Genomic DNA, 12,129 nt, shown 5'->3' with positions numbered 1-12,129 from the left:
AATCTATAATTTTGAGTGCAAATATTTTATGGGAAATGCTATTTTATTTATATACTTATGTGTATGCTTCTCACGAGATGGGGCTCACGTCCAATAAAAAAAGCGTCGATCCTGCCTCTTCTGAGAAGAGTGTAAACCGGAGTATATGTATAGCAAAACACATATTTTATACCTGTTAACCCATCCCACATGGAGCGAATCCGAAAGGTTGTTGATGTTGTCTACCTGCCAACAAATAATAACAAACTGTGCTAATTTTAATTTTTATTAAAATCAACACTTAATTTTAACTATATATTTTATAAAATTGATAATTTTTCAATCATATAATTTATTAACTTTTATCAAAATTTACTAAAGATTTAATTTTAATCTCCATCAATCAAGGCTATATATTCTATGTTGTAAATATAATTATACTTTTTATTATTTGTGTTATTTCTTCAACATGTTTACGTAATCAAGAATTGTTTGAAAATATAAATAAATCAGTATATCTTTTAATATTGAAATTACTAAATGAATTAGTTCCACATAATATTCCTGTCTTGAAAATCAATCAATTGGACCAAAAAAATAAAGTTTTGACTTGAAAATTAGTCTTGTTCTAACTTTAAATTCGTATATTAAACAATCTAAGTCAAACTTTTTCCATCTCTCGAGCCCCAAAGAAAAAAACCTCTCCTTCAGAGTCAATATCTCTTTTGATCAACCAAGTGGTTCAACAAAGAACCTGATGGACCGAATAGGAGATTTTCAAATTCTTTATTTACATTTTTCTTGTGAAGAAAAAAAAGTTTGTTAAAAATGATTTAACTTAACCGAAAAATCAAACTGATTCAGAGGTTGCTTATGGTAAAAGCTAAAAACATGGACTTGAAAACTTTCTAAAAATCATATAAAAATTGATCGATTCATGTTAAAGTTTTCATTCTATCTTGATTCAAACTTCTAATCCTTTGTCACTAAACTTTTTTTGAATCAATACCCAAACCAATATTTAAAACATGGGTACATTAATCTTCGGTATCATGGAATCTTATTATAATAAACAAAGTATCTCCATTGAGCAAAGGCCAATCTATCCGTTGGAAATGGTTGGCAGTTTGGACCATTTCATACTCATGCTTAAGCAGCAACTCGTACTATTCATATTCTATCTTTATTGTCACCCAAAAAAGACTGTTAATTATTTTTCTTCTCCTGTGGGTCACGAAGTATTACCAAAGCCGGCCTCCCCTGAAAACTTTACCCATTTAAGACCTGAAAACAGGCTACCAAAGAAAAAGCAAAAGAGAAAAAAGAAAAGATTGCCAAAGAAGAAGAAGGATTCAAGAAAAAGAAGGGTTTTTTGAAAAAAAAAAAAAATGCAAAATCAGAGGTCAATTGAAACTCAACAGTCTCTGATGCAATCTGGGCAGATTTCAGGAAGTTTGAGTTTCACTGGGATTATGACAAAAGAAGAGGAAGAAATGTCGAAATCTGCTCTATTGACTTTTAGGGCTAAGGAGGAAGAGATTGAGAAGAAGAAAATGGAGGTTAAGGAGAGAGTTCAAGCACAATTGGGTAGAATTGAACAAGAAACAAGGCGTTTGGCTACGATCAGGGAGGTAGTATATATTACTTTCTTATTCATTTATTCTTGAAGCGTCAGTTCAAAATAATGAAATTTTAGGATTTTGATTTGGTTTGCCCAGCTTTTTGTACATGGAAAAAATAATTTTCTGTCATTTTTCCCCAAAATTTCATCATTTTCTGTTAACTTCTTTAGGCAGAAGATGGTTCTTGTACTGTTACGCATATTTAATAGAAGAATTTGAAGAATTTCTCAAATTCATGTCTTTCTTATTTTCTTTTTGTGCATATTTCGAATTTAGGCTCGGAATAATCATCAAAGTTGAGATATTTAGTGTATATATTCTGAAGGGGAATATAGAAGCTTTCTTATTTTCACTCTGTAAACCAACAAAAATAAGCATTTCAATTCTCAGTTTTGATGCCTTCCACAGTATACCTGTATTACCAATTGATTCGTCTAGTGCCTCGTCTAAAATTTCGAGCAAGTAAAGGTCTGCCATCTATTTATAAAAAAAGTGAACCACACTTGTGTGAGCACATTGAAGGCATAATTTAAATAAATAGTTTTTCTCCTATCTAGTATCTTAAGATTCTAGACGAGATGGTTCAGCGTTTAGATGAGTTGTGCTCTGCATATATAGTTGATTGTCGAACGTGTAGATCATTTGCATTGTGATAAATATATAGATGAGTAGTTTACAGATGCAAAATTTCATGTAGCAAATGTCGAGAAAGAATTAGGTATAAAAATGCTAATTACTTGTGTATTTTTCATTGACACTTTCGTGAAACGAGTATAAATGAATTATCAGGAACTCGACGCCCTATCGGATCCGATGAGAAAGGAAGTTTCACTGGTTCGCAAGAAGATCGACTCGGTCAACAAGGAGTTAAAACCACTTGGACAGACATGCCAGAAGAAGGTGCAATATGTCAACAGATAGTACTTTCTTGAATTTTAGACTAATTAAAGCTTTCATATAACAATCTAATGGAGATATCTGAAAATTGCTTGAATAAATTTGATTTGATTTCTAAATTTTGATCAATTACTCTCATAGGAGAGGGAGTACAAAGAAGCCCTTGAAGCTTTCAACGAAAAGAACAAAGAAAAAGTACAGCTGATCACAAGATTGATGGAGGTAAGTACAGGCTTATGATTATAATTACTTTCAGAAAAAAGCAGCTTATGATTAGTACTTATCGTCGTTTTTGTTGATGTTATAAAGCTGGTAAGTGAAAGCGAGAAAGCAAGAATGAAGAGGTTGGAGGAGCTGAGCAAGAACTTGGAAACACCACGCATAGCTAATGTTGGTGATTAAGTAGGTTTGTGGGAAAAATTTGAGAATGACACTTCTATTTCCATATAAATGTGGTTGTTTTCGGGTTTGGATGTAATATGTGATTTTCTTGTTAGTTCGTTCAGCTTTCGATGGAAGTGTGTCTAATTTTAGCTGGGGAATTCTATTGATTGTAGATTTTTAGTGCATTGGATGGAAGAATGGCTTTATGTATACCCACAAATGTTGACAGTTTTCTTGATATTATAGTGTTTGTTCCATGGAAACGGAGAGTCATTTTTGTCTAAGTTATCAATGCCTAAAGTACCTGCTATTACTATTGAATAATACTTGTGGTACACAGAAGCGTCCAACGGGGTGTCCATTTGAGCCTCGGTATTGGCCGAGGCGCCGGTGGGCCCCGGCGTGGCAGGCGCCTCGGCCAATGCCAAGGCAATGGACACCTCGTTGGATATCGCAATGTACCCATAGCATGATTGATTACTATTAGAATCGGTCATTGCTTATTTTGTGAATTCACAATAACTTTGTGAAACACGAGACATTCTTTATTTTATTTACACTACAATCATTCCATCAATTTCCATTTTCCACTTTCCACTAAATGTCAAATTTTTTGCTTCTCAAATTATGGAATGCCGTACTGTACTCTTTGTATTCTCCTGCCATGTGTGTTGATTATAATTGGTTTGGGGAAAGATTATTATCTGATTTTTAAGTTTTCTAATGGGAGTTGGGTTTTGCTTTTAAAGAGATAAGTGACTGTAACGTGTAAAAAAAATCAATTATTATGAATTATTTCATTCAAAATTTTGATGTATAATTTATATAAATATTTTATTTATGTACTTAATGTTCGATTAATGTTATTTTCCAGTGAAACATTAAAATATTTCGAACACTAAATTACATAATTTATTTTTCATTACTCTTGAACATTTGATGCTTATAAATGAAAATAATATTAGGACTTTTGGTGTCAGAAGTATATTGACGTTCACAGATTATAAAATTATCACGATCAATTAAACATGATCGTGGTTAATCGATATACTTAGATGTTTTCTGTATATCCAAAAATAATAGGCATGTTTGATTTACCAATTAAGTGAAACTAAATTAGCATTATTATATTTATTATGATAGTATAACGTGGTATCATCCAAAGGAGAATTAAGGTATACATTTAATGTTATTTAAATTTGAAATTAAGTATTTAAATCAAAACTAAAATCATTGATGCTAGAGCATTTTATATTTTACACTATTTGTTCCCGTTTCCCAGCATTTGTATGCTTTATCTGTGCCACTGTTCATTGTGTTCAATTTCTCTGACGTATGAACAAGTCCAATTTAACTTAAGTGTTTTGGACTTAGACTTGACACTTGAAGTTAAGAAACCCAAAAATCTCGCTGATGAGAGCAGTAATGAAGAAAAATCTTTCAATAAGGCTTGGAAAAGATCAAACAGATGAAGCTTAATGTTTATGCAGATACCTTAGCTAAGAATATCAAGTCAACTATCCCTAAAACTGACATTGCTAAGGAAATATGAAGTTTGTGGAAGGACGTTCCCAAACAACCGACAAGTCACTTGCTGGCACACTGGTGAGTACCTTAACCACCATGAAATTTGATGGTTCTAGTACCATGCATGAGCATGTAACTAAAATGAGTAATATTGCAGCAAGATTTAAGACTCTTGGGATGACTGTGGATGAGAACTTCCTGTTAGAGTTTATCATCAACTCCTTGCCTCCTCAGTATTATCCGTTCAATATGAACTATAATATCTTAAAAGGACAAATGAAATGTGAATGAATTGCACAATACGCTCGTGCAAGAAAAGACCAATTTTAAGAATCAAGAAACTCATTATGTTCATCTTGTAAGTCATCACGGAGTTAGAAAGAAATATGAAAAAAAAGTCTGGAAAGGGAATTAAGCTAGGACTACTAAAGATAAATGAGTCTTCTGTCCAGATCCACAATAAGGAATACAAGATAGATACATGCCATTTTTGTGATAAATCGCGGCACCATAAAAAGGATTGCGAGAAACGTAAGGCATGGTTCAAAAGTAAAGGTAAGATTATTTCTTATTTATATTTGGAATTTAATTTGGCAAAAGTTCTTTATAATATTTTGGTGGATTGATTCAAGATGTACCAGTCATGTTACCAATACAATCTAGGGATTCCTTTCAAACCACACCATAATTCAAATGAAAAGTTTGTCCTTTTGGGCAATCTAGTCAAGGCTCCAGTTGAAGCCGTTGGAATTTATTTTTTGATTTTGGATACTGAACATCATTTAGATTTATTTCAAACTCTTTATATACATGCTATTTCTTGTAATTTAGTTTTCATATCGAAACTTGATTCTGCTGAATATTTCTATAATGGTAGAAATGACCGTCTAAGTTTGTTTAAACAAAATTACCTCATCGGTTTCGCCACTCTTTGTGATGGCTTATATAAATTAAGGTTTGATAACATTTTTGCTAAGACTCTTTTGGCATTGCATTATAATGTTGGTACTAAGCGTAGTTTGTTGAATGAACGATCTGCTAACTTGTGGCATAAAGTTTGGATCACATATCCAAAGAAAGGATTGAAAGATTAGTAAAGATTGAAATCCATCCCGCCTTGGATTTTAGTGATCTTAAAACTTGTGTGGATTGTGTTGAGGGTAAGAAAACATACAAAGAAAGGAGCCACAAGAAGAACGCGGCCTTTTGATATAATACACACTGATATTTGTGGGCCTTTTGATATTCCATTATTTGGTTGAGAAAAATATTTTACAACTTTTATTGCCAAATTTTCACGTTATGATTATGTCTATCTAATGCATGAAAAGTCTGAAGCCATAAGTGCTTTAGAGATCTTTGTTAATGAAGTTGATCTACAACTAGATATAAAGGTGAAAATTATTAGATCTGATAGAGGTGGTGAATATCATGGAAAGTATGATAAAACTAGAAAACGCCCAAGTCCATTTGCTAAATTTCTTGAAAGATGTGACATATATTCTCAATACACTATGCTATGGACACCACAATATAATGGTGTGGTTGAAAGGTGTAATCATACCCTAATAGAAATGATTAGGTGTATGTTAAAAAAAATTTCTTTACCCGTTTCTTCGTAGATGTATACATTACAGACTGTTACGTATTTCCAAAACAGGATCCCTAGTAAGGTCGTTCCAAAGTCTCCTTTTGAACTTTGGACCGGCACGAAACCCAATTTTAGGCACCTACATGCTTGGGGTTGCCAAGTAGAAGCAAAAATTTATAATATACATGAAAAGAAATTGGACACAAGAACAATTAATAGATTTTTCATTGGTTATCAGAAAAAAATAAATAAAAAAGGAGTATATATTTTATTGTCCTAATTGTAGAGCTAGAATTGTTGAAACTAAAAATACTATATTTATTGATTATTGTGAAGTTAGTCGGAGTTTGGAACTATGAAATGTGGAAATACAAGAAGTTGGAGTTCAAATTTCTCTGCTCTCAACTTCCTCTAATGTTATTGTTCTGTTAATTGTTGAACGACATGATAATTTGTCAGAATAACAAATAAATAATCAAACATCTCATAATGAATTCGATGCCAATGAACTTGCATTAGTTGAACAATAAGAAACAGCATTAAGAAGGTCACAAAGACAATGTAAACCTACTATTTTTAATGATTATGTGGCTTACCTGCAAGAATCTGAATTTGACTCAGGAATTGTTTATGAAGATCTAGTTTGATTTCCACGGGCCATTGAGAGTGTTAATTCTAATAATTTGTTAGATGCTATGAAAGATGAGTTGAAATCCATATAGCATAATGAAGTCTAAAATCTCGTCGAATTACCTGAATCATGTAAAAGAGTTTGGTGTGAATGAGTCTCTAAGACCAAGTGCGACTCTAATGGTAATATCAAATTATATAAAGCTAGACTTGTTGTCAAAGATTTTATTCAGAAAGACGACATTGATTATAAGGAGATTTTTTTGCCAACTCCAAGAAAGACTCACTCGAAATTATAATGGATTTAGTAGTATATTATGACTTAGGGCTATATCAAATGGATATAAAAACAACATTTCCAAATGAAAATTTGGATGAAGTTTATATGGATCAACCTAAAGTTGTTTTTTTTTTTTTAGTTGAAGGAAGGGAACACGTGATGTGTAAATTAAAGAAATAATTTACAGGCTTCCCGTCAATGGTATTTTAAGTTTAACAATACCATTACTTCCTTTGGATGTAAGGAAAATATTGTTGATCGATGTATATATCTAAAGGCCGGTGAGAGCAAGTTTATATTTTTTTATTCTACATGTTGATGTCATTTTACTAACTACTAATGATCTTAGTCTATTAAACGAAATTAAGTAATTTCTCTTTAAAATTTTAAAATGAAAATTATGGGAAAGACAACTTATGTGATTGAAATTGAAATATTTCCAGATTGGTCACAATGATTGTTAAGGTTGTCTTAGAAAACATATATTATTAAAGTTTTAAAGAGATTTAAGATCGCAAATTGTTCAGCGAGCATTGTTTCAATTCAGAAATGAGACAAATTTAGTCTCATACAATGTCCTAAGAATGATTTGGAACGCAATCAAATGACAGTTATTCTTTATATATCTCTTGTTAGGAGCTTAATGTATGCTCAAACTTACACTAAGCCACATATCAGTTTTGCTGTCGAAATGCTGGGCAGGTATCAAAGTAACTCAAGACTTGATCATTAGAAAATTATAAAGAAAGTATTATAATACTTGTAAGGAACGAAATATTACATGCTCACTTATAGGAGATCTGATAACTTTTAGGTCATTGGATATTCAAATTTAGACTTTGCAGGATATGTGGATACTAAAAGGTCCACATTTTAGACATTGCTACATCCATTATAGAAGCTGAGTTTGTGGATGCTTTAAAGCCATAGTTCAAGGAAATTGAGTGCGAACCTTTATATCAGGGCTTGAAATTGTTGACAGTATTGCCAAGCCGTTGAAACTTTATTGTGACAATTCTGTAACAATCTTCTTTTCAAAGAATAACAAGTACTCGAAAGGTATTAAACACATGGAATTGAAGTACTTTGTCATCAAAGAAGAAGCTCAAAAACAAAAGGTGTCAATCGAGCATATTAATACCAATCTTATGATTGCAGATCTACTAACGAAAAAATTGTCCTCAAAGACGTCTAATGAACACGTTGAAAGAATGGGCACTATTGCATTCATTGACATTGTGAAATTTATGTAATTGACAATTTGAGCTCATTTATATATTGTTTCTGACAAAAAAATTATACTTGTCATAATAGTTGGTGTATGTATATGAATGGATTATATGAATACTGACATGGACAGTGTTTTCGAAGACATTATTGCAATGTAATTATCGAACTTCTTATTACATGTCATGTTAGGTGGGGACTAATATTGAAGAACGTCGAAAGAACTATGCCTAAATGATGGTGTACAATCATCGTGACTCTTGTTAGTTTTAATTTAATGATGATATATTAAGTGACTAATCCATGAGGAATTTTAGCTTACCATATGTCCATTATGTTATAAACTACATAATGATATAATATTACACGAGCCAAGTGGGAGAATATAAGACCATTTAATGTGGCCCAATTAATATTATTAATAAATTAATCAAAGTGATTTATTATCGATAAAATTCTATTGGTTCATTAAGAAGTGACAGTTTTATAACTGTCTATTTTGATGGAAAGTGGGTAATTATTTTCATGGTCCATGAAACTGTTTCTCTCTGCCTATAAACGTGAATGAAATCTATTGAATTAAAACATTCAATCTCGTAGAAAAAAGAGTAGTTTTCTGGTTTTTTTTTTTAAAGATTTAAATCTTCCAATTATTGTTATGGATTAAAGTATGTTTCTTGATCAATCAAAGTTATATGTGAAAGTCTTGAATTCTAAAGATCTTGATATTACAGTTTAATTGCTTAAAGCAATTGGTCATCCACTTTAGTTGTTCTTCTATATAATATAGCTTCTCTATTTGATGGGTGGTCTCATCCCAAAAATCCACTACATGATTGTATGTTTATCTTAGAACTCATTGAGGCATCTTTGTAGGCTGAAATATCTCCTATAACGTCTGCAGTTGTTAAATGATAGAGAAAAAATAAGTATATACAATAATCACGTTACGTGTAGTATTATGTGGTGTTTATAGTGCTTGTGGATATTGGAAACTTTTAGTAATTGCCACTAGTGTCATTTTTCAGATCTTCCTAGATGCTTTAGGCTGTAAAGTCGAAAATATAGCCAACATAGAGTTAAATGTTTGTGGTACTAAATATGGATAGCTAGCATTAGAAAAGTCTTTGAGGACCTACGACTGCGTGTGAATAGCATTACTCGAAGAATCAAAACACACGTATACAAAGTAATATTTACATTGTATCATCATATTTTGATTCAATTTTAAATTTTAGCGATTGGTCTTTAGTTTGTAATTGTTTATACATCTTTCGATATTCGTTGCTCGTAGATACTCGAAGTATTGTGTGAGTTGTTTTAGTGAGTAAATTGGTGGGGTTTGGGTGAGAAAAAGTTGGTGATTACATTTATTAAATTGATTGAATTTGACTATCATTTAAAAGTGAAGAACTTTTATTTTTTCAACTTTTTAGGATTTATAATATTGAATTAGTAAAATGTGAATGTGTAATTAAAAGGGGTTATGTAGTATAATTTCCACCAACTTTGTTGATGATCCAGTCCACGAGGACTTAATGAGACTAGAATCTTCCAAGATCCAGCCCAAACCCAACATTTTCCTGAATTTGGTCATAAGTGTCATTTTAACATAATTATTTTTGGGTAAATTTTATCAGCGGTTACTGAACTTTAAGTGAAAACTCAATTGGATTATTAAACTTCAATTTATTTCAATTAAGTCACTAAACTTTAATCTAATGTCAAATTTCGCCACTCTGTCTCATTTTATTACTTATAGTCTCTCAAATTGATGGAAGTTGCTTAGTAAGAAACCGTACTTCATATAGTATGTACGCAGTACCCTAAAAATACAAAAGGGTGGAATTAAGCCCTTGTTTGAGCCTTATTTTATTAAAAATTCATTTTCAACTACACATTCTTTAATAAAATAATTTTAAATGTAAATCGAATTTTTTTCCTTATTTTTTAACCATAAATTTTCCAAAAAAAATTTAAAATACATTTTTCTTCCCACAAAATGGGGCTCAAACAAGGGCTAAGTCTATAGTAATGCCTTTGGATAAAATATGTAATTATATTATTTATGCAATCGGCAAGCCATAATGACTAAAAGAAGGGTATCATACCAAAATGATTTCCAATAGAGCCCAGCTTTTATACATTTTCATAAGACATCTTATAGGAGGAGCCAAATCTGATCTTAAATATTTATACATATAGGTATTGTTTGGAGCAATATCTACGGTTGGACAAAACTCCTGAATCGAATCAAACTGGTTTGACCGAACCGAACTTGAACTCGAACCGAACCAAATCGAACCGAACCCGACGATTCTTCTAAAGTTAAATATTTGAACAGGTATTTGAATCGAAAATCAACGGGTATAATTTGATTTTCGATTCTAGACCAAGAATCGAATCTTCCTAATTTTTTTATATTGAATAAATCAAATTATTTTAATTTTTTCTAAACAAATTAACTAATAGCTAGTAAGTATTAGTAATACTTAAAAATATTTTATCTCTATGACTTTTAATTCAAGAACTTTTTTTATGTATACTTGAAGGTTTGAAGGCTGAAGCAAATGAATTATTGATATGGATCGCTAATATTTTAATATTAGTATCTACTTTTTGGTATCTATATATATTAGTAAATTAATCGTATTGGACAACTTGTTATTTATATGTTTTTGAATTGGAATTCGTTAATTTGTAAAAGTTATGATTAAATATGTTATTAGTTGTATTTATGTAATGTTGTTGTAAATGTTAAAAATATAATTATGATACGGAATCGAACCCGAACGGTTTAATAATTATATTTGGACACGACAGCTCTACTTACTAAATATTCAAATTTTTCGGTTCGATTTGATTCTAAAAAGAATCGAACCGGACCATCTCCAGCTCTACCCATATCTTCAAAAATGCATTTTCAAATAGTGTTATGATAGAGAATGTGTGATTAAAAAATTAAAAAAAATTGAATTTATGTGTAATATTATTTTATTAAAAAATATGTTATTGAATTAGAGTCAAATCACTGTTGAATAATGTATTTTAATACAAAATTGGTTCAAACAAGAGCATAATAATTAATTTATCAAGAAAGAGGAAAAACAAATCACGCTTTAATATAGTCGACACCTGTCCAGCTAGCCCTAAACCCTTGTTGATGATTCAAAAATTGATATCTTTTCAAGAAAAAGACACTCCATCTTCACAACATTTTAATCAAACCTTGTAGCTTTCTTAAGTACAATGATTAAGTTGACAACTCACTCCCATATAATGATAAGACAACTTTAAATTACAATCAATTGTTAAGATAATACCAAACTTCAGCCCCGATTCGTGTCTCATGTTTTCCGGCCAGTAATCAAATTTTCTTTTTGACCATTTTATGATTTATATCTAACTTTTTCTACTATTTTATTTGTGCCGCTCATGGGATTTCTATACCCATTTAAACCCTAAATTGTCACTTTTGTTGAGGGAAATTACGACAGAGATCCCTAACCTACAAATAATGTCTCATTTCAGTCCTTACTCCTTACCCTTTATACTTTTTTATATGAATTTCCATTCAAATTAACTCTAGTCTCTGACTTTTGAAGTGATTTCTGTCCATTCAAACAATCAGAGGACGTATTTTATAAGAAACTTGTCTCCCATGAGAAGCGTGAGGATGTTTTGAGGGTTGCTTCACGTACAGAAAGATTTTTACAAACTACTTACAGAATACACACAACATAGGGTGGTTGGGTTATTTTTGGATTATTTTACTCACATTGGGAGCCCCATGTGAGTATCTGGAATTCTTCTGTCATCAAAATTTCTGTACACAGAATTTTCTGGATGTTTTATACATGCTATGTGACTTCCATCGAAAATAGAAGTATTAATTGAGAGATTAAAAGGTGAGGAATTTAAATGTAAAAATATGTTGAAAAATCGAGATAAATTTTCATGAGTCAAGTATTGCAATCGTTCTTTTTTTTTTT

General features: G+C 31.2%; 1 protein-coding gene across 1 annotated transcript; it reads left to right on the top strand.

The window, feature by feature from the left end:
- The first annotated feature begins 1,169 nt into the window (after positions 1–1,169).
- Positions 1,170–3,145, top strand: LOC111412793. Its single transcript, XM_023043694.1, has 4 exons — positions 1,170–1,610; positions 2,391–2,501; positions 2,640–2,720; positions 2,808–3,145. The coding sequence occupies exons 1-4, from the start codon at positions 1,368–1,370 to the stop codon at positions 2,898–2,900; spliced, it is 528 nt and encodes a 175-aa protein (XP_022899462.1). The 5' UTR covers positions 1,170–1,367; the 3' UTR covers positions 2,901–3,145.
- Positions 3,146–12,129: the final 8,984 nt, after the last annotated feature.

This window comes from Olea europaea, chromosome 2, assembly GCF_002742605.1.
Source record: "Olea europaea var. sylvestris chromosome 2, O_europaea_v1, whole genome shotgun sequence".
Lineage (NCBI taxonomy): Eukaryota > Viridiplantae > Streptophyta > Magnoliopsida > Lamiales > Oleaceae > Olea > Olea europaea.
The sequence above is the reverse complement of the archived record's forward strand: the minus strand, read 5'-3'. Positions and strand labels throughout refer to the sequence as shown.